The 22,633-nt window shown below is 31.5% G+C and overlaps 1 protein-coding gene across 1 annotated transcript in view; it reads left to right on the top strand.

Annotated features, from left to right (window-relative positions):
* The first annotated feature begins 224 nt into the window (after positions 1 to 224).
* Positions 225 to 22,633, top strand: part of LOC142238970 (uncharacterized) — an 82,131-nt gene continuing 59,722 nt past the window's right edge. Inside the window, exon 1 of the mRNA XM_075310733.1 lies at positions 225 to 1,240. Coding sequence (XP_075166848.1) covers positions 480 to 971 — 492 coding nt within the window. The 5' untranslated portion in view covers positions 225 to 479 and the 3' untranslated portion in view covers positions 972 to 1,240. The remainder of the gene's footprint in view (positions 1,241 to 22,633) is intronic.

Raw genomic sequence — 22,633 nt, forward strand, 5'->3', positions numbered from 1 at the left:
CCTCTTGTTGTACACTCTCTGTTACTCTCTTTATTTCTTCATTACATAGAGATGTAAACAAATCATTAACACTATGGTTACCATACATAGGAATTCTTCTCTCCTTTGCTAAATGTAAAAGAGAGTAGCAGAACGAAGAGAGTACCCCAAATAAACAGAAATTCCTTAAATATTATGAACTTTTAAAGGCACAAGCAATCAGTGTGTCTCTGAATTTCAACAAAACGTGTTGTAACGGTCTCTAAACGTTTAAGAATTATTTGAAATGAAATCAGTTTAACAAAAATTTTACGAGAAAAAATTCCAAAGTCCAAGTACATGTAACAGCAATTGCCAGTAGTAAAATGCAACCTTGAACTTGACATAGAAAAATTGTGTTGAAAATTGGCTAGCATTTCTTTGGGAATAAAATAACCTTGAAAGGCAATACTGAATAAAGAAAGAAACAAAAAAAATAAATAATAACCAAAAAGTGAAAAATGTGTTTGTACATGAGTGTGCCGCAATGGCTAAATTTACAAAATTTCCTAAAGGCTGTCAATGCGAGTATTAATCACACAATCGATGTGACATTTATGCTAATTTATTTTAAATGTTTCAATAAACCTCCCCCCAAAGACCTTGAAATATCTAATGGCGATACAAAAAATATGGAAAACTATTTTGAAGTGATTACGAAAAATGGTAATAAATTCAATGCAATGCCAATACCCTCAGCCCTAGTAAGCCATGGTAAAGATAACACAAATGAAAATTTTAATAAGGAAAATGTAATAAATTTCAATTATAACCTGCCATTTAAAAATGACGAATCTCTACAGACTTCGATTCTTTGTCAACAGCAGCAACATCAGCAGCAATACCATTATCATCATCATCATCATCAGCAAAACCAATACCAACAACAACAACAACAAATGTGTAATAATGAACAATTACTACAGCCGGATGTGAGAGTAAAAAATACATAGACCTCACCAATACGAATGCCATAAAAGCAAACAACATCCGGTTAACCAATAATGTTTTGTGTAAATAAATCTTTCTACAGCCAACCATTATCATACAATGACCTGCAGGGGTAAATGGCCAACAAAACAAAAAAGCCAGTGTACAATTAATTGCAGAAATTTTCGAAAAAAAACCTACATTTGTGTTGTTATAAACGTCACTTCAGTTTCCGTGTCAGTTTTATTTTAACTACAATTTTTTAAATTGACCAACTGCTGTAAAACCAAAGGTAATTATTTAAAAATATTAACATATGGTTATTGCTCCTATATAATTTCTTTTTTATAAACTTTTTAAACGTTAATCGTCAAGGCATTTGTGTTGCAATGTTAAACCACAAATATAAATGGTAAATTGATATTATTGTTATTTAATGAAATTTGTATTGAAAATGAAAAAACCATTGAAATGTTATTTTATATTAAAAGGGGATTGGTCCATTAAAATGTCATCGTGCATAAGTGAAAGCTTTTACTAATTAAATCAATTTATCTACATGAGTGATTATATTCAATTGGTTAATCATGAGCTATAATTATGAATATATCAACGGCCAGGCATATTGAAATTTTATATTGAAGAAGGATGTGGCTTGTGACTTAATATAATTGCATTTTGTGGTTAGTTGATAGATTTTATGAAAATAAATTAAATCGTCAATAAGCAGAATTACCGCACTTGGTCAAATGATAATACTTCAGTGATGGTCGGAAATCAATATACTCACAAAGAGTGCCGTCTTGGTGCGCTTTATGGTATAGTCCGATATTCGCCATCGTGCAAAAACGGCCAACTTCTGGCTGGGGTAGGTCTCACGAGTCAAGGTTTGTCGTTTTGTATGCTTCAGTTACATTTTTTTTGGGTTACAGTTCATATCCATTATGAAACGTTGGCCCACTGTTTCAATTGCGTTTTTTGGCTCATTTTCCTGGGGCTCATTTTCATACCGCCGTTTTATTAATTGAGTGCACAATGCGCTACAATGAAAATGAGCCCAGAACCTAACTGAATTAAGACCCCAAAAAAATGTATATGGAAAACAATAACACCAAATTGTGATGGCTTTCATTTTTTTTTTGGGAACCCATTTACATAGTGAAAATAAACCCCGATATTTTAAATGAAAATTAAACCCAATTGCATTTTTGGGGCTGTGTTTCATTTTTAAGTTAGGCCTATTTTCACATTAAAGGATTTGACACATTATAGGATTGACCCAGTATATATATTCTGGGTCGTGGTTAAATTCTGAGCATGTCCGTCCGTCCGTTCGTTGAAATCACGCTAACTTCCGAACGAAACAAATTATCGACTTGAAACTTGGCACAAGTAGTTGTTATTGAAGTAGGTCGAATGGTATTGCAAATGGGCCATGTCGGTCCACTTTTACATATAGCGCCCATATAAACGGACCCTCAGATATAGCTTCCCAGCAAAAAAAAAAAAATTGGAAGTTGTTCCACAAACATTTCTTTTAAAGCCCATCCCAGAATCCCCCATCGAGTTTTTTCAACTTCCGATGCAGTCCTTTTGGAAAAGTCCACAAACATTTCTTCTAAAGCGCATCGTGGGATCCCCCAATAATTTTATTCCACTTCCGATGCAATTCTTTTGGACAAGTGCACAAACATTTCATCTAAAGCGCATCTTGGGATCCCCCAATGATTTTTTTCTACTTCCGATGCAGTCCTTGTGGACAAGTATTAGAAAGAACGCAATAAGGCTATTTTAAGTGCAAGTTTTGTATAATTAAATTTTACATAAAAATAGAAAACTAATAAAAAACTAAAAAAATAGAAATTATTAAAAAAAGTAAAAAAATAAAAAAAAAATTTCATCCCCGCTAGGCTTTGAGCCTGTGCCATTTGACTTTTTCGCTTCCATGGAAGTTCCTTTGAGAAGGTTTTGCAAATTACGATAATTTTGAATTTTTTTGTTGATTTTTAATGGAAAAAATATATTTATACGAAAATATATGCCGAAAATAAAAAATAACAAGTAAGGAAAATCTAAAGTCGGGCGGGCCGACTATATTATACCCTGCACCACTTTGTAGACCTAAATTTTCGATACCATATCACATCCGTCAAATGTGTATTTGTCCCAAATACATACATTTAAATATCACTCGATCTGGACAGAAATTGATAGACTTCTACAAAATCTATAGACTCAAAATTTAAGTCGGCTAATGCACTAGGGTGGAACACAATGTTAGTAAACCAAAAAAAATTTGAAAAATTTAAATCTGAAGCAATTTTAAGGAACCTTCGCAAAAGTTTATTTATGATTTATTGCTCGATATATATGTATTAGAAGTTAAAAAAATTAGAGTCATTTTTACAACCTTTCGACTAAGCAGTGGCGATTTTACAAGGAAAATGTTGGTATTTTGACCATTTTTGTCGAAATCAGAAAAACATATATATGGGAGCTATGTCTAAATCTGAACCGATTTCAGTCAAATTTGGCACACATGACTATATTACTAATTGTACTCCCAGTGCAAACTTTCAATCAAATTGGGCCAAAACTCTGGCTTCTGGGGCCATATAAGTCCATATCGGGCGAAAAATATATATGGAAGCTATATCTAAATCTGAACCGATTTCAATCAAATTTGGCACACATGACTATACTACCAATTGTACTCCTTGTGCAAAATTTCAAGATAATCGGGATAAAACTCTGGTCCATATAAGTGCATATCGGGCGAAAGATATATATGGGTGCTATATCTAAATCTGAATCGATTTCAACCAAATTTGACACGCATAGCTACAATTCTAAATCTACTCCCTGTGCAAAATTTCAACCAAATTGGGCGAAAACTCTAGCTTGTAGGACCATATTAGTCCATATCCATATTCTGACCCAAATTAGGAACATGTGCCAAATTTGAAGGCGATTGGACTTAAATTGCGAGACTTTGATCACAAAAATGTGTTCACTGACAGACGGACGGACGGACGGACGGACGGACAGACGGACATGGTTATATCGACTCAGGGACCCACCCTGAGCATTATGTGTCTATCTCGTCTCCTTCTGGGTGTTACAAACATATGCACTAACTTATAATACCCTGTTCCACAGTGTGGCGCAGGGTATAAAAACGATGCATGATATAAAAAAATATTTTTTAGAAAAATATTTGATAAAAAATTGCCGCTGGTGAGATTTGGACCTGCGCTTCTTATTTTTTCGTTCATACTAATAACGAACATCTCGAGAAGCAATTAGAATGTTATTCCTTGGTGTCGTATTACGATGATATCACAAACATTTGCATTGGCCTTTCGACGCTTTGTGTTCAATGGCGTATGTGGCTGAGTGTGCTAAGGCGTTCTGTTATGGTGCCAGCAAACCCAGGTTCAACCCCTGTTCGGAACGAAAAAGTTTTTCAAATTGTAAAAATTAGATAATAGGAAAATAATTGTGTAATAAAATATATTGATGAAAAAAAAAAGTGAAATTGTTTGAAAAAAAATTTTTTTCGTTTTAAATTCCTTCATTCAAATTAACTTCCAGGACACAACTTCTAAAGCAATACAAAGGATCCAAAAAGGGAGTACTTCCGTCCTATGACAAGCCCATGTAAAATTCATTGGAGATGATCCAAGTTTATACTACTTTCGGATCACAGATTGGGGATCCAAACTACTTTTTTGGAAGCTCTTTTTTGCTGGGTTGCGGAGCCTCAAAGAGAAGCAAATTTCATACAATCCGCCTAAAATTTGGTGCATGATGTTTGTATATGGTCTCTGACAACCATGCAAAAATTGGTCACATCGGTTCATAATTATATATAGCCCCCATATAAACCGATCCCCAGGTTTGGCTTGCGGAGCCTCTAGGAGAAGCAAATTTCATCCGATCCGGCTGAAATTTGGTGCATGATGTTGGTATATGGTCCCTAACAACCATGCAAAAAGTGGTTCACATCGGTTCATAATTATATATAGCCCCCATATAAACCGATCCCCAGATTTGGCTTGCGGAGCCTCTAAGAGAAGCAAATTTCATCCGATACGGTTGAAATTTGGTGCATGACGTTGGTATATGGTCTCTGACAACCATGAGAAAACTGGTCCACGTCGGTTCATAGTTATATATGTAGCACCCATATAAACCGATCCCCAGGTTTGGCTTGCGAAGGCTCAAAGAGAAACAAATTTCATCCGATCCGACTGAAATTTGGTGCATGATGTTGGTATACGGTCTCTAACAACCATGCAAAAATTAGTTCTCATCGGTTCATAATTATATATAGCCCCCATACAAACCGATCCCCAGGTTTGGCTTGCGGAGCCTCTAAGAGAAGCAAATTTCATCCGATACGGTTGAAATTTGGAACATGGTGTTATTATATGGTCTCTTACATCCGATCAGGTTCAAATTTGGAACGTGGTGTTAGTATATGGCCGCTAACAACCATACCAAAATTGGTCCATATCGGTCTATAGTTATATATAGCCGATCCCCAAACACACAAAAATTGGTCCATATCGGTTCATAATCATGGTTGCCACTCGAGCCAAAAATAATCTACCAAAATTTTTTTCTATAGAAAATTTTGCCAATATTTTATTTCTATAGAAAATTTTGTTAAAATTTTATTTCTATAGAAAATTTTGTCAAAATTTTATTTCTATCGAAAATTTTGTTAAAATTTTATTTCTATAGAAAATTTTTTAAAATTTAATTTCTATAGAAAATTTTGTCAAAATTTTATTTCTATAGAAAATTTTGTCATTGCAGAAAAATTTCGAATTTGAACAAAATCTCCAGACAAGCGTTATAATACATTAAAAATCATAAAAATGTTTGAAAATTATTTATTTGTCAAAATATCACAAAATTTCTTAATTCGCATCCACAACATTAAATTCGGCTCACACCTTAAGAGGTCATGCAAATTCAGTGCGGCGGCTGTTGAAATGGTGGACATCCATCCTATGACAAGCCCATGTTAAATTCACCGCTTCTGCGTCCATTTGGCACCACTTCCGGATCCAAAAATAACATTTTCACTTATGGATGGCAGTGTTTAGAAGAAGTTTCTACGCAATCCATGGTGGAGGGTACATAAGCTTCGGCCTGACCGAACTTACGGCCGTATATACTTGTTTTTTTACCCATTTACATAGTGAAAATAAACCCCAATATTTTAAATGAAAATTAAACCCAATTGCATTTTTGTGGCTGAGTTTCGTTTTTAAGTTAGGCCTTTTTTGACATTATAGGATTTGACTATCGTGGGATGTGGGGAAGTAGCGTAGTGGATGTGACGACTCTGTAGTCCATTATTGCCACAATTGGTCCACTCTTGTCACAAGTTTTAATACTTGTGTTAATGACAGTGATAAGACTAAAGACCATGTAGTTATAAAGACCACTCATTTTCATCGAGCTCATATTCATGAAGCATAGCCTCACATTTGGGAGCCTGTTGAGTTTTGGGCTCATCGTCCTGTGACCATGTTTATTTCAAATCAATAGTGGCAATGGGCCCTAGGTTAGGTTAGGTTAGGTGGCAGCCCGATTTATCAAGCTCACTTAGACTATTCAGTCCATTGTGATACCTCATTGGTGAACTTCTCCCTTATCACTGAGTGCTGCCCGATTCCATGTTAAGCTCAATGACAAGGGGCCTCCTTTTTATAGCCGAGTCCGAACGGCGTTCCACATTGCAGTGAAACCACTTAGAGAAGCTTTGAAACCCTCAGAAATGTCACCAGCATTACTGAGGTGGGATAATCCACCGTTGAAAAGCTTTTTTGGTGTTCGGTCGAAGCAGGAATCGAACCGACGACCTTGTGTATGCAAGGCGGGCATGCTAACTATTGCACCACGGTGGCTCCCTGGACCCCAACTTTAATTTGGGGTCAATTGTCATGCTTCAGTAAAATTTTTTTGGGACTCATATTCATTAGGAAGCGTTGCCCAATTTTTGGGTTCCTGTTTCATTGGGGTTTTGGGGATAATATTCCTGTAGCCCATTTTAAGGCGCCACAGGGACTCATATTCATTATGAAGCGTTGCCCAACTTTTGGGTTCCTGTTTCATTTGGGTTTTGGGGATAATTTTCCTGTAGCCCATATTAAGGCGCCATGAATATGAGCCCCATAAAAATCAGCCCCACTTTGTCTAATGAAAATATGTATAAAATCTTTAATAATTATTTTAATGCGTTTTTAATTTTGTAGCACACATTCATAATTTTGGGGCCAATTTTCTTACAGTCAAAATTATTTTATGATAATGGGCCCCAAATTTTTTTTTTTTTTTTTTTTGGGGTCCATTTTCATTTCTATCACTCATAGAATTGGGGTCATGTTTACGGGGTTTGTGCAGGGAATGAAGCCGCCGAGTTGCACAATGATTTTTGCCGCCGCAGATCAGTTTTTGCCAGTCTATGCCGCCGCGAAATATGTCGACTCATTTCGACTAGAGGCGTGCACGTGAGTAATATTTTACTCACACTCACGACTGAAAAATGATACTCACGCACACTCACGCACGATATTTTTTGGTAGGACTCACGCACACTCACGCACGAAAACGTCGCGACTCACGAAAAACACCGTGACTCACGAAAAATATCGTGTTTTATTTTCATAACGCCAGTCGATAGGTTACACAGAGACTACTAAAAACTAAAACTAAAGGCCACGTAGGTAGAGAGACGGGACTCTCTGATTGAAGGCCTGAGTGATGAATAGCAGAATTTTACGTGTCCTGGAAATTCTCACGCTTCCTGCTAAAGAAGGACGGACTGGAAGCTGAGTAGAAAGATCACTCACCACTAGTGGATGTTTGACGGTGTGAGAAATGGGTGAACAGGTGACTAGGGATATAGCACACATCTGGTGGACGAACGGCGGGCTAAGGGATACGTTGCAAGAGTAGATGGAGAAAACGTGGTGCTAGAGAGATAGCTCTTCCCTAGCTTATGCAAATGATTTTTACTTAGGAATGAATTTCTGATTTTCATCAATTAATATTATAAGTGCCAATTAGCCCTTAACAAATTATTAAAGTTTATAATTGAAAGAAAAACTTTGTATATTTAATATTTATTTTACACTTCTATGCGAACGCATTAAAAGCTCCATAAAAACTGCAACAAAAAATTGTAATTTTCCATAAATTAAATTCAACCATAAAACATAAACTTTTGATGATTCCTTTAATTTAAATTTACTTTCTAACAATGAAATATTTCAAAAAGTTATATAAATTACATAAAGAGTGAGGGAGCAAATATTAACACATTGGCCAAGTTCTAAATATTGTGGTTGAAAGCACTGCAGCAACAAACTTCTCCTGTGAAATTCTCTTGACCTCTTTGTATAACACTTTGGCGCCTCCTATGAAGTGTTTGTGCGGTAAATCTTGAGTGAAGAGGTCATTATAACTTTTCATTCAAAAATTTTGTGAAGAATTTTGTCTAACTTTCGGTTGTTGCTCCACTATACTTACACCTCTTTATATATATATGGGGAGGGGGTAAGAAGGATAAACTTCAGCCGGAATTCCCAGAAGGCAAAGAAAATGATCAACAAACTCATACTGACTTTAGTTCATAGTCATTAGCAGACAATTGTCTTTGAGGTCCAAGTTATGCAGACAGATTTTTTTCTTTTTTGACTAAAGCAAAGTATTCTCTGATTTTTTAGGAAAGTTTTTAAAAGATTTTTTTGGCTTTGTGATTAATCCCCCCCCCCCCAAAAAAAAAGGTAAAATACTAAAAATAAATAAAATGTATTGGAATAGTTTTGAGTTGATTTTAGTTACAGAAAAGAAACGAAAGAATGGGGATTGCAACTATGAGGAAGTTTCTTTGCCATTCCTAATTTGATAATATTCATTAGAGAAGTTATATGTTATCTTTTATGAAATAAGATATTTAACTTAATGACAATTCTATTATATGATGAAAGTGTAATCGAGGTTTCATTCAAGATAAAGCCAAAAGGAATTTCTAAAAACATCATAAATAAAAGCAGTAGATCTATGTTCGCTTAGGTTCGAAGCTTAGACATTAGAGTGATAAAAAAAGGGGATCGACTTTTGGTGTTTTTTTAAACATCATTTTACTAAATCCGGTAAACTGTATCATTAGCAGTTTTTTGTCTTAAGCAATCTATCAAAAAAAAATAGTCCATAATTGTTTAATGAATAAACACAATTCTCTATAATTAATATGTACGTCACATCTATTTGCAAGGATTTTTGTTGGAGTTTATAAAAGTATGTAATAATTGACATTAAAATGGCAATTTTACATTAAAAATTCAAAGAATCGAAAGCCGGTTGTTGAGGCCTAGAAAATACGGTTCTACAGGTTTACTGAAAGTGAGTATTAAAAAACCCGGCAAACCGCTATAAGACAATAAACCGGTCACTCTATTAAATAAATAAATAACATTTTGACAAAATTTTCTGTAGAAATAAAATTTTGACAGAATTTACTATAGAAATAAAATTTTGACAAAATTTTCTACAGAAATAAAATTTTGTCAACATTTTCTATAGAAATAAAATTTTGACAAAATTTTCTACAAAAACAAAATTTTTCTATAGCAATAAAATTTTTTACAAAATTTTCTATAGAAATAAAATTTTTAAAAATTTTCTATAGAAATAAAATTTTCACAAAATTTTCTATAGACATAAAATTTTGACAAAATTGTATATAGAAATAAAATTTTGACAAAATTTACTGTAGCAATAAAATTTTGATAAAATTTACTATAGAAATAAAATTTGACAAAATTTTCTATAGAAATAAAATTTTGACAAAATTTTCCATAGAAATAAAATTTTGACAAAATTGTCTATAGAAATAAAATTTTGACAAAACTTACTATAGCAATAAAATTTTCACAAAATTTTCTATAGATATAAAATTTTGACAAAATTTTCTATAGATATAAAATTTTGAGATAAATTTCTATACAAATAAAATTTTTCAAAATTTTCTACAGATATAAAATTTTCACAAAATTTTCTATAGACATAAAATTTTTCAAAATTTTCTATAGAAATAAAAGTTTGACAAAATTTTCAATAGAAATAAAATTTTGACAAAATTTTCAATAGAAAAAAAATTTTGATAAAATTTTCTATAGAAATAAAATTTTGACAAAATTTTATATAGAAATAAAATTTTGACAAAATTTTATATAGAAATAAAATTTTGACAAAATTTCATATAGAAATAAAATTTTGACAAAATTTTCTACAGAAATAAAATTTTGATAAAATGTACTATAGAAGTAAAATTTTGACAAAATTATCTGTAGAAATAAAATTTTGTCAAAATTTTCTATACAAATAAAAAATTTACAAAATTTTCTTCTATAGAAAATTTTGTTAAGATTGTATTTCTATTGAAATACAATATAAAATCTTGAGAAACTTCTATACAAATAAAATGTTGACAACATTTTTTATAGGACTAAAAAATTGTCGAAGTTTTCTATAGAGATAAAATTTTGGCCCAATTTTCTATAGAAATAAAATTTTTGTTGTTGTTTTTGATATCAGCTTAAAACCATGCACTGACTAATACAAGCGTAGCTTAACCAGTAGAGGAAAAGTATACTTGTCAAATTTATTTGGGCAAAGCCGTATAGAGTGCAAGATGGATGGATGTACAGCTGTTTCGGAATTACCACATTCCTCATCAGCATCCTCTACTTGCAGCAAAACTATCAACCCATTATCAGAATAAATTCGGATAATTCACTCAACCCAAAGTGAACCACACTTGAACCTTCCGTCGGCTACTGCCTAAACAAATTTGCAAGCATATCTCTTTTCCCAGTCAACTACATTCAAATCGGTGATTTGAATTTGGCAAAATTGTCTAAAAAATCAAATTTTGACAAAATTTTCTATAGAAATAAAATTTTGACAAAATTTACTATAGAAATAAAATGTTGAAAAAATTTTCTATAAAAATCAAATTTTAACAATATTTTCTATAGAAATAAAATTTTTTAAAAATTTTCTCTAGAAATAAAATTTTGAAAAAATTTGTTATAGAAATAAAATTTTGGCAAACTTTTCTATAGAAGTAAAATTTTGACAAAATTTTCTATAGAAATAAAATTTTGACAAAATTGTCTATAGTAATAAAATTTGTACAAAATTTTCTATAGAAATAAAATTTTGATATAATTTTCTATAGAAATAAAATTTTGAAAAAATTTTCTATAGAAATAAAATTTTGACACAATTTTCTATAGAAATAAAATTTTCTGTAGAAATAAAATTTTGACAAAATTTTCTATAGAAATAAAATGTTGACAAAATTTTCGAAACAATATAATATTTTGACAAAATTTTCTAAAAAAAATTTTGACAAAATTTTCTGTAGAAATAAAATTTTGACAAAATTTGCTAATAAGAAAAAAAAACGTTTAATAAGATTTTTTTTTGGCAGGTTTTTGGTAAAATTTTATCAAAATTTTGGTAGATTATTTTTGGCTCGGGTGGCAACCGTTAACCTGGAGCCTGTAGGGCCTTAACATTTTACGCATAATTTGGTTAGCATTTTAGCCCTAACATTTAAAATTAAATAATTACCTAAACCAATTTAAAATTCAATTTAACAAATCCATCCCACTATGCTTTATGAATAACATAAATGTAGGTTTGGATATCCCCAAATTCCACCTATTCACATATTCACAAATTTAAATTTCATTCTAATATTTGCATGACATTACAAACAAATGTCTCGTTATGACTCGTTTTGCAAAAGTCATTGTACCAGAAAAATATCATTTTCTTGGCAAAAATAATTTCCAAGATTTGTTTATCTTAAGGTTTCTTGGTGTTCTTCAGGGTTCTCATTAATGATGCCATTGCATTAACCAAATTGAAATTTGTCTGATGATGATTGAAACCTCAGGTTTTTTTTTTGTGAATGCCAAAACATTTCCATTGAGTTTAATGGATGCGAGTTTTTGTGTCACACGCAAAAAAAGACAAATTTTCTAGATGACATTATTTACTGACATAGGACAATGAACTCCATACTGGATACTGAAGTTACTATTTCTCCTACGGAATGTAGCGGTGAATGTCCTGTGTTCAACCCAACTACCTAACCTGAGGCTACATTTTTCTATCACATCCAGTAAATCACTCAGCAGTCAGTGTTTGCGCTTCCATTATCCATGAATGGGGAATAGCAAAAAAAAAAAAACTACCAGTTTTATAAAAATATTGTGAAAAATAATGTAGAACAATAGAAAACAAATCATTCGTTTTTTGTCTCCTAGTTGTCTTTGTTCAATAGATTCATTGATGTGTTACTATTGTCCTTCCAATGTTTCAATTTGTTGAGAGAGAGTGAAAAAAATAGAATTTATGTTTTGTTGTTGATGGCTATTTGTTAAATGAATAGATACATTTTTTGCTGCTGTTCTTATTTAGTTAGTGTGGTTTACTATATTGAACTCAATGACTTGTAAAATATTGAATATTATGTTACAGTTTTATCCAAGAAATTCAAGAGATATGTAAAAAAACTATGATAATAAGCCATAGGATAAAAATCAAAAACTTTTGTTTTCATTTTGCTTGTAATGAATTACAGCCTTTGTAGGACTATAAGCAAATTTTTATTGAGAATTGTGATTTTTCTATTCTTCAATTTTTTCTTTATCAATTGACCTTATGTTCTCGTATTGAATTTATTTCTATTTCACCCCTGCGACCTCTTTTTGAATATAAATCGAAGTATTTATGTATTTTCTCAATTTCAATTAATTAAAAAAAAAACTTGCTTCTATTTATTTGGAAAATGCAAATCTTGTGTTTTCATAAAGTTGAAAAAAGTAGAAATTCTTGGAGATTTACTAATCACTAAAAGTAATGGATGCCGAAACTGGAAAAGAAATCCAATGAAGATTTTGTATAAATTTAGTTTTTTAGCATATTTAAAAATATAGAAAAACAAGTATATATGGCCGTAAGTTCGGCCAGGCCGAATCTTATGTACCCTCCACTATGGATAACGTAGAAACTTCTACGAAAGACTGTCATCCACAATCGAATTACTTGGGTTGTTATATCTTAAATCGTTTTCTAAATTTTGAGTTAGTCCATACGTGGTATATACTTGACAAAAAAAGATATGTGTAGGTAAGTCTACAAATAATTACGAATCGATATGGACTTTTGCACGGTACGTAGGGAGCCAGAATTGAAATATGGGGGTCGCTTATATGGGGGCTATATACAATTATGAACTTGATATGGACCAATTTTTGTGTGATTGGGGATCGATTTATCTGAGGGCTATATATAACTATAGACCGATATGGACCTAGTTAGGCATGGTTGTTAACGGCCATATACTAACACATTGTTCCAAATTTCAACTGACTCGGATGAAATTTGCTCCTCCAAGAGGCTCCAAAACCAAATCTCGGGATCGGTTTACATGGGGGCTATATATGATTATGGACTGATATGGACCACTTTTGGCATGGTTGTTAAAATTTCATAAACTACCACCACGTACCAAATTTCAACCAGATCGGATGAATTTTGCTTCACTAAAAGTCACCGGAGGTCAAATCTGGGGATCGGTTTATATGTGGGGGTTATATAGAATTATGGACTGGTATGAACCAATTCCTGCATGGTTGTTGGATACCATATACTAACATCACGTACCAAATTTCAACTGAATCAGATGAATTTTTGTCTTCCAAGAGGCTCCAGAGGTCAAATCTGGTGATCGGTTTCGCATGGTCATTAGAGACCACATACTAATACCATGTACCAAATTTCAGCCGTATCGGATGAAACTTGCTTGTTTTAGAGGCTCCGCAAGCCAAATCGGGGCATCGATTTATATGGGGGCTATATATAATTATGGACTGATGTGAACCAATTTTTGCACAGTTGTTAGAGATTTCAGCCTGATTGGATGAAATTTTCTTCTCTTAGAGGCTCCGCAAGCCAAATCTGGGGATCGGTTTATATGGGGGCTATATACAGCTATGGACCAATTTTTGCATGGTTGTTAAAGACAATATACTCACACCATGTACCAAATTTCAGCCGTATCGGATGAAACTTTCTTCTTTTAGAGGCTCCGCAAGCCAAATCGGTGGATCGGTTTATATGGGGGCTATATATAATTATGGACCGATGTGAACCAATTTTTGCATGATCGTTAGAGACTATATACTAACACCATGTACCAAATTTCAGCCGGATCGGATGAAATTTGCTTCTCTTTGAGGCTCCGCAAGCCAAATCTAGGGATCGGTTTATATGGGACCGATATGTACCAATTTTTGAATGGTTGTTAGAGACCATATACCAACACCATGTACCAAATTTCAGCCGGATCGGATGAAATTTGCTTCTCTTTGAGGCTCCGCAAGCCAAATTTGGGGATCGGTTTATATGGGGGCTATATATATAATTATGGATCGATGTGGACCAATTTTTGCATGGTTGTTAGAGACCATATACCAACACCATGTACCAAATTTCAGCAAGATCGGGTGAAATTTGCATCTCTTTGAGGCTCCGCAAGCCAAATCTGGGGATCGGTTTATATGGGGGCTACATATAATTATGGACCGATGTGGACCAATTTTTGATGGTTGTTAGAGACCATATACCAACATCATGTACCAAATTTCAGCCCTATCGAATAAAATAATAATAAAAGTGACCGATATGGCCCATTTCCAATACCATCCGACCTACATCAATAAAGGGTGATACGGTCAAAATTTGGTCAAGGGAAAACGCGTGTAAATCGGTGAAATCGTTTATTTAAAAAATCAAATTAAATTTCTTTTTCAAGTTCAATTAGTTTAAAATTCAGGAAAAATATTCAGTTAGGCTTTCGCTTTTCCAAATCCGAATTGCCGGGCCTCACGCTTGACACCTGCCATCAGATTTTGTACAGCCACCTTGTCCACCGTCTTCGCCGCAGAAAGCCAGTTTGCCTTGAACTGCGGCTCGTCCTTAGCAGTTTTTTCTGTCTTCTTTATGTTCCGCTTGACAATAGCCCAGTATTTCGCAATTGGGCGGAGCTCTGGCGTGTTGGGAGGGTTCTTGTCCTTGGGAACCAACTGTACGTTGTTGGCGGCGTAACGGCAAGATGCCAAATCCGGCCAAAACAGTACGGAACAACCGTGTTTCTTCAGGAAAGGCAGCAGACGTTTATTCAAACATTCTTTCACGTAAATTTCTTGGTTGACAGTCCCGGAAGCTATGAAAATGCTGCTTTTCAAGCCACAGGTACAGATGGCTTGCCAAACCAGATATTTCTTTGCGAACTTTGACAGTTTTATGTGCTTGAAAATATCTGCTACCTTTCCCCTTCCTTTTGCCGTATAAAACTCCTGTCCCGGAAGCTGCTTGTAGTCGGCTTTGACGTAGGTTTCGTCGTCCATTACCACGCAGTCAAACTTCGTCAGCATCGTCGTGTACAGCCTCCGGGATCGCGCTTTGGCCGTCGTATTTTGTTTATCATCGCGATTTGGAGTCACTACCTTCTTGTAAGTCGATAGTCCGGCTCGTTTTTTGGCTCGATGCACGGTTGTAGACGATACACCCAGCTTATTTGCGGCATCTCGGAGAGAGAGGTTAGGGTTTCGCTTGAAACTACCGACAACTCTCTTTGTCGTCTCAGCTGCTTCCGGTTTTCGATTTCCCCCAGATCCAGACGTCCTGGCTGTCGACAAACGTTCCCCAAACACTTTAATTACATTTGTAACGGTTGATTTGGCAACTTTTAGCGATTTTGCCAGCTTTGCGTGCGAGTAGCTCGGATTTTCGCGATGCGCGAGCAAAATTTTGATACGCTGCTCTTTTTGCTTGGACGGCATTTTGACAACTGAAAAGTGAATTCCAAAATCGAAATAGGAGCAACATTCTACACACACACACACCTTCAAAATGGGGGTTTTCAGGTTTTTTAAATGCAAAATTGAAAGAAATACGTCAAGTTTATATTGACCAAATTTTGACCGTAGCACCCTTTAACAACTACTTGTGCCAAGTTTCAAGTCGATAGCTTGTTTCGTTCGGAAGTTAGCGTGATTTCAACAGACGGACGGACGGACATGTTCAGATCGACTCAGAATTTCACCACGACCCAGAATATATATACTTTATGGGGTCTTAGAGCAATATTGCGATGTGTTACAAACGGAATGACAAAGTTAATATAAAATAAAAATAAAAAAATATAAAAATAAAATTTTGAACCTTTAAGTCAATTTCCATAAATATATCCATAATATTATATAGTCAGACTTTTGAAAAGAAAGAAAATGTTTTTCATGTCAAAATTAGATCAACATTTTCAAAATGAATTTTTTTGTAATTAACGAAGCCCGTTTGCATGTCTGGGCATCTGTAGTAAATGCAGACGTACACCACAGCCTTCAATATTTAAAATATTGTACTTAAATTTTACGCAAATTCTTTTCACTCTATTTTGCTTCTTTTGTCCGCAGGTTAAGTTCGAAGATGAACTAACCGGCTAAAAATCCAGATTTATTTTAAATTCGTAAAGAGACATGTTACATTTGGTACATATTGGTCCATGTTTTAAAAAAGCCCCCATATAGACCGATCCGTCGAGTATGGGCTATAATAATCACCCGAGTTGCTTGAAATTTGAAATATAACGGCATTTTAAGTTCGTAAAGAGTTATGGTAAACTTGGTTATATATCAGTCCATGTTTTAGCGTAAATTGTCCTCTTACCCAAATTGAAATAAAGGACTAGAGTTAGTGTTAAATGAATGTTCGACTCTCCTTTCATTCCCCAGACATTTAAGCAAATTAAGGTACTGAGACAGTCCCAATTATTTTCGAAATCCCCAATTCTTCGAACTATGAAGAATTCACGGTTCTACTTTGTGGAAAAATCATGGCTATTCGAAGATTATTTATACTCGTAATCGTCACTTAGGAGTTAATCGCTATTTTTTTAGTTTAAAGCACTCTTTAAATTTCCTTAGCAAGGTTTCTATCTTCCAATTACAGACCCATATTATCCGAATTTGCACCATTTTTTATCCCCAGAAAAGTCGATATATTATATATGTATATATAATATGTCTATATATTACAAGGAGATATTATCAAAAATATATATTATACATTCCATGGTGCTGGGTATTTAAAATTCGGCTCAATCGAACTTTTGGTAGTATATACTTGTTTACCTTTCGTTTATAGCTGATCTCCTACGAAGATTTATATAATCTTTTATCGATTTTTATCAAAATAGGCAACAGTAAATACCCATAAATTACCACCGACAAAAAAGAAATTGAATTGTCCTCCATTCGTTTTTTACTTTGTTGCCCATTTTCTTGAGAAAAATATGTTTCGCTTTAGCATCACAACATTAATATCATTTAAGGAAGAGAGAACAAACACGAAACATTGTAATGGTAAAAGACCTAAAGAAATTCGTCCATAAAATAAAAGGATTTAACTGACACATAAACATAAAACCAGCATTTATGTTTATGTTCAATGCGATTTTATTCAGGCTCACCTTTGGATGTAAATATTTGCCCAACCTTTTCTACTAGGTTGCAGATTGAACCCTTTTAAGGGTTCAATCTGCAGAACATGGAAGGATGAATGTTTTGTCTTGCAACAATATTATGTTTTTCGTTTTCAGAAAATGTTGTAAATATTTTTTTTTTTCGTATTCAATTTACCATCAGCAACAACTGCTGTAGTCAGATATCGATTTTTTTGTTTTTGTTTCTTTTCATTGTATTACCCCATTCGCTTTCTGGCTCTAAGTATAATTTCATTATTATTAAGTCTTTTTTATGATTTTTTAGCTTTATGTGGTTATTTTCAAAAATATGTTTTCATAGTGAACAAACCAATGAATGGCCTTTGTTTCATTGGACGGAAAAAGGAAAATGAGAATGTTTCCTTTCATATTTGTTTGAATAGGAAATTCGAATAACAAAAGGTCCTTTTCAAAGGGCTTGGGGGAAATAGTTTACAGTATTCGGAATTGACAGAAAGAATGACGTTGTATAGTGAAAAAATTTAAAATAAATAAAATTTAATTTTTTTTTAGTTAAATTCAATTCGAATAAATTTCTTAGAAAATAACAAATCTTAAGTCTAAACAAGCATGTTTAGATACCCCCTTATAAACCGACACCCAGATTTGGCTTGCGGACACGGATGCCACAGTTGATAGAATTATACCAATAATGGTAGATTTTTTACTGTTTCGTAGATGACTGTTTCGTAATGTTTTGGTTGAAAAATTTCAAAAATCAAAGTAACGTTTTGTTTTGATAAAACCGTTTATAGAAATAAAATTTTGAAAAAAATCTTGATAGAAATAAAATTTAGACTAAATTTTCTATAAAAATAAAATTTTGACAAAATTTTCTATAAAAATAAAATTTTTACAAAATTTTCTATAGAAATCAAATGTTGACAGAATTTTCTATAGAAATAAAATTTAGACAAAATTTTCTATAAAAATAAAATTTTGACAAAATTTTCTATAGAAATAAAGTTTTGACAAAATTTCCTTAGAAATAAAATTTTGACAAAATTTTCTATAGAAATAAAATGTTGACAAAATTTTCTATAGAAATAAAATTTTAACAAAATTTTCTATAGAAATAAAATTTTGAAAAAATTTTCAATAGACATAAAATTTTGACAAAATATTCTATGGAAATAAAATTTTGACAAAATTTTCCATAGAAATACAACTTTGACAAAATTTTCTATATAAATAAAATTTTGACAAAATTTTCTATAGAAATAAAATTTTGACAAAATTTTCCATAGAAATAAAATTTTGACAAAATTTTCTCCAGAAATAAAATTTAGACAAAAATTTCTATAGGAATATAAATTTGACAAAATTTTCTATAGGAATATAATTTTGACAAAATTTTCTATAAAAATAAAATGTTGACAAAAATTTCTATAAAAATAAAATTTTGACAAAATTTTCTATAGAATAAAAATTTTAAGAAATTTTATACAGTAATAAAATTTTCTAATTCTACAATTATTATTCGAGCTTTATGGACAGATATAGATTAAGGAACATGGTTAATAGAGCCATTGAAAAGAAAACGCCAGATACAAATCTATACACGCCTAGACTGTACATGTTTCGGTTCGGGCGAATGAACCTTTCCACAGCCTTTAGTATAGATCTGGCTGGGAGAGATAACTCAATTTTGGGCCCTTTATGCTAACTCCTTATGGAGAAAACATTTGGGAAATTTCCTCTTACAAATTGAATCATCTTTTCTCCCACTGTACATCATCTTTTCATATAACTTACAAGTCCCTTAATCTTATTTTTATTTCGTTTTGTTACATAGTAATGCAACAACACGAAATTTATTTTTAGAAAGCTAATTTGTTAGAATTCACCTAAGTGGTGAACAGTCGAACAATGCTTATTGTTTCTACAGTCAACTACAACATATGACAATTAACAGAAACTGGTTTCCAGGATACAACAACAATTCTAACGCGCACATTAGTCGTGTTTTTCCTAGTTTTACGACGGGCTCATCGTTGCTTATTACATTACATGTTAGCCTGATACCGAAACAGGCAATTGACGTCCAAATGCATTATATCTAATTCTACAATTATTATTCGAGCTTTATGGACAGATCTGGCGTTTTCTTTTCAATGGCTCTATTAACCATGTTCCTTAATCTATATCTGTCCATAAAGCTCGAATAATAATTGTAGAATTAGATATAATGCATTTGGACGTCAATTGCCTGTTTCGGTATCAGGCTAACATGTAATGTAATAAGTAATAAAATTTTGACAAAATTTTATATAGAAATAAAATTTTGCCAAAATTTTCTCCAGAAATAAAATTTTTACCAAATTTTCTATAGAAATAAAATTTTGACCAAATTTTCTATAGAAATAAAATGTTCACAAAATTTGCTGTAGAAATAAAATTTGGACAAAAATTTCTATAGAAATAAAATTTAGACTAAATTTTCTATAGGAATATATTTTTGGCAAAATTTTCTATAGAAATAAAATTTTGACAAAATTTCCTATAGAAATAAATTGTTCACAAAATTTTCTATAGAACTAAAATTTAGACTAAATTTGCTATAGAAACAAAATTTTGACAAAATTCTATATTGAAATAAAATTTTCTATAAAAATAAAATTGTGACAAAATTTTCTATAAAAATAAAATTTTTTCCTATAAAAATAAAATGTTCACAAATTTTTCTATAGAAATAAAATTTAGACTAAATTTTCTATAGAAACTAAATTTTGACAAAATTTTATATTGAAATAAAATTTTCTGGAGAAATAAAATTTTCACAAAATTTTCTATCAAAATAAAATTTTGCACCTTTTTCTATAGAAATAAAATTTCCTATAGAAATCAAATGTTCACAAAATATTCTATAAAAATAAAATTTAGACTAAATTATCTATAGAAATAAATGTTCATAAAATTTTATACAGAAAGAAAATTTTGATAAAATTGTATACTGTAAGAAAATTTTGACAAAATTTTATATACAAATAAAATTTTGACAAAATTTTCTATAGAAATACAATTTTGACAAAAATTTCTATAGAAATAAAATTTAGGCTAAATTTTCTATAGGAATATAATTTGACTAAATTTTCTATAGAAACAAAATTTTGACAAAATTTAATATTGAAATAAAACTTTCTGTAGAAATAAAATTTTGACAAAATTTTCTATAAAAATAAAATTTTGCACCTTTTTCTATAGAAAAAAAATGTTGACAAAATTTTCCATAGAAATAAAATTTCGACAAAATTTTCTATAGAAATAAAAGACAAAATTTTGTATAGAAGTAAACTTTTGACTAAATTTTCTATAGGAATAAAATTTTGACAAAATTATATACGGAAATAAAATGTAGACAACTTTTTCTATAGAAATAAAATTTTGACAAAATTTTCTATAGAAATAACATTCTGACAAAATTTTCTATAAAAATAAAATTGCGACAAACTTTTCTATAGAAACAAAATTTTGACAAAATTTTTGATAGAAATAACAGAAATAAAATTTTGACAAAATTTTATATTGAAATAAAATTTTGAAAAAATGTTCAATAGAAATAAAATTTTGACAAAATTTTCCATAGAAATAACATTTCCATACTTTCAGGAGGGATACGTATCTACTCTAAAAGTATATGGTATAATAGGAAATATAACATTTTTCCCGTAAATATATCAATAAATTTCTGACAAAATTTTCTATAGAAATAAAATTTGACAAAATTTCCTATAGAAATAAAATTTTGACAAAATCTTCTAATGAATTTTTTTGGCAACATCTTCTGTAGAAATAAAATTTTGACAACATTTTCTATAGAAATAAAATATTAACAAAATCTTCTATAGAAATTTTTTTTGGCAAAATTTTCTACAGAAATAAAATTTTGACAACAATTTCCATAGTAATAAAATTTTGACAAAATCTTCTAAAGAAATAAAATTTCAACAAAATTTTTGATAGAAATAAAATTTTGACTAAATTTTCTATAGCAAACAAAAACTTTGAAAAAACATATATAGAAATAAACTGTTGACAAAATTTTCAATAGAAATAAAATTTTGACAAAAGTTGTCTATAGAAAAAAAATTTTGACAAAAGTTTCTATAGAAATAAAATTATGACAACATTTTCTATGGAAATGAAATTATGACAAAATTTTCTATAGAAATAAAATTTTGATAAAAATTTCTATAGAAATTAAATGTTCAAAAATATTCTATAGAAAATAAATTTTGACAAAATCTTCTATACAAATAAAATTTTGACAAAATTTTCTATAGAAATAGAAATTTTGACGAAATTTTCAATAGAAATAAAATTTTGACAAAACTGTAATCAAAAACTTCAAAGAAATATTTTTTTAATTAATTAGTTTTGTGGTAAAATTTTCTTACAATTTTGGTAAATTATTTGGCAAGAGTGGCAACAGAGCTTGAGGGTCCTCTTTGAGGAGCAAATTTCTTCCCATCCGCTTCTGTTTTGGTGTTAGGCTATGGACTCTAAGGACTGGACACGAAATTGGTCCAAATCGCTTCATAATTATATAGCCCCCATATAAACTAATCCCCAGATTTGGTTTGCAGATCATGTTGGAGGAGCAAATTTCATCCGATTCGGTTGAAATTTATTGAAAGTTAATTCGTAGGATACGGCTTCCAACAAACATGCAAAACTTGGTCCATATCGGTCCACATATTATATATAGCCTCCATATAAACCGATCCCCATATTTAACTTCTTGAGAAAATTTTACCCGGTCTGTTTGAAATTGGGTACGTGATGCCATTATATGCATTGCGTTAATATATAGACTCTAGCAACCATGCACAAATTCGTGTATATATTACCCCGTATAAACCGATCTCCAGATTTTACTTCTGTGACTTCTAAATTTAATTTTTGGAGCCTCATTGAGAAACAAATTTCATCCGATCCGTTTAGTGTTTGGCTCCCTAATTACCTTGCGAAAATAAGTTCATATCGGTTCATAATTATTTATACCTTCTTCTATATAAA

This window comes from Haematobia irritans, chromosome 5 (genome assembly GCF_050003625.1).
Source record: "Haematobia irritans isolate KBUSLIRL chromosome 5, ASM5000362v1, whole genome shotgun sequence".
In the NCBI taxonomy this organism is placed as follows: Eukaryota; Metazoa; Arthropoda; class Insecta; order Diptera; family Muscidae; genus Haematobia; species Haematobia irritans.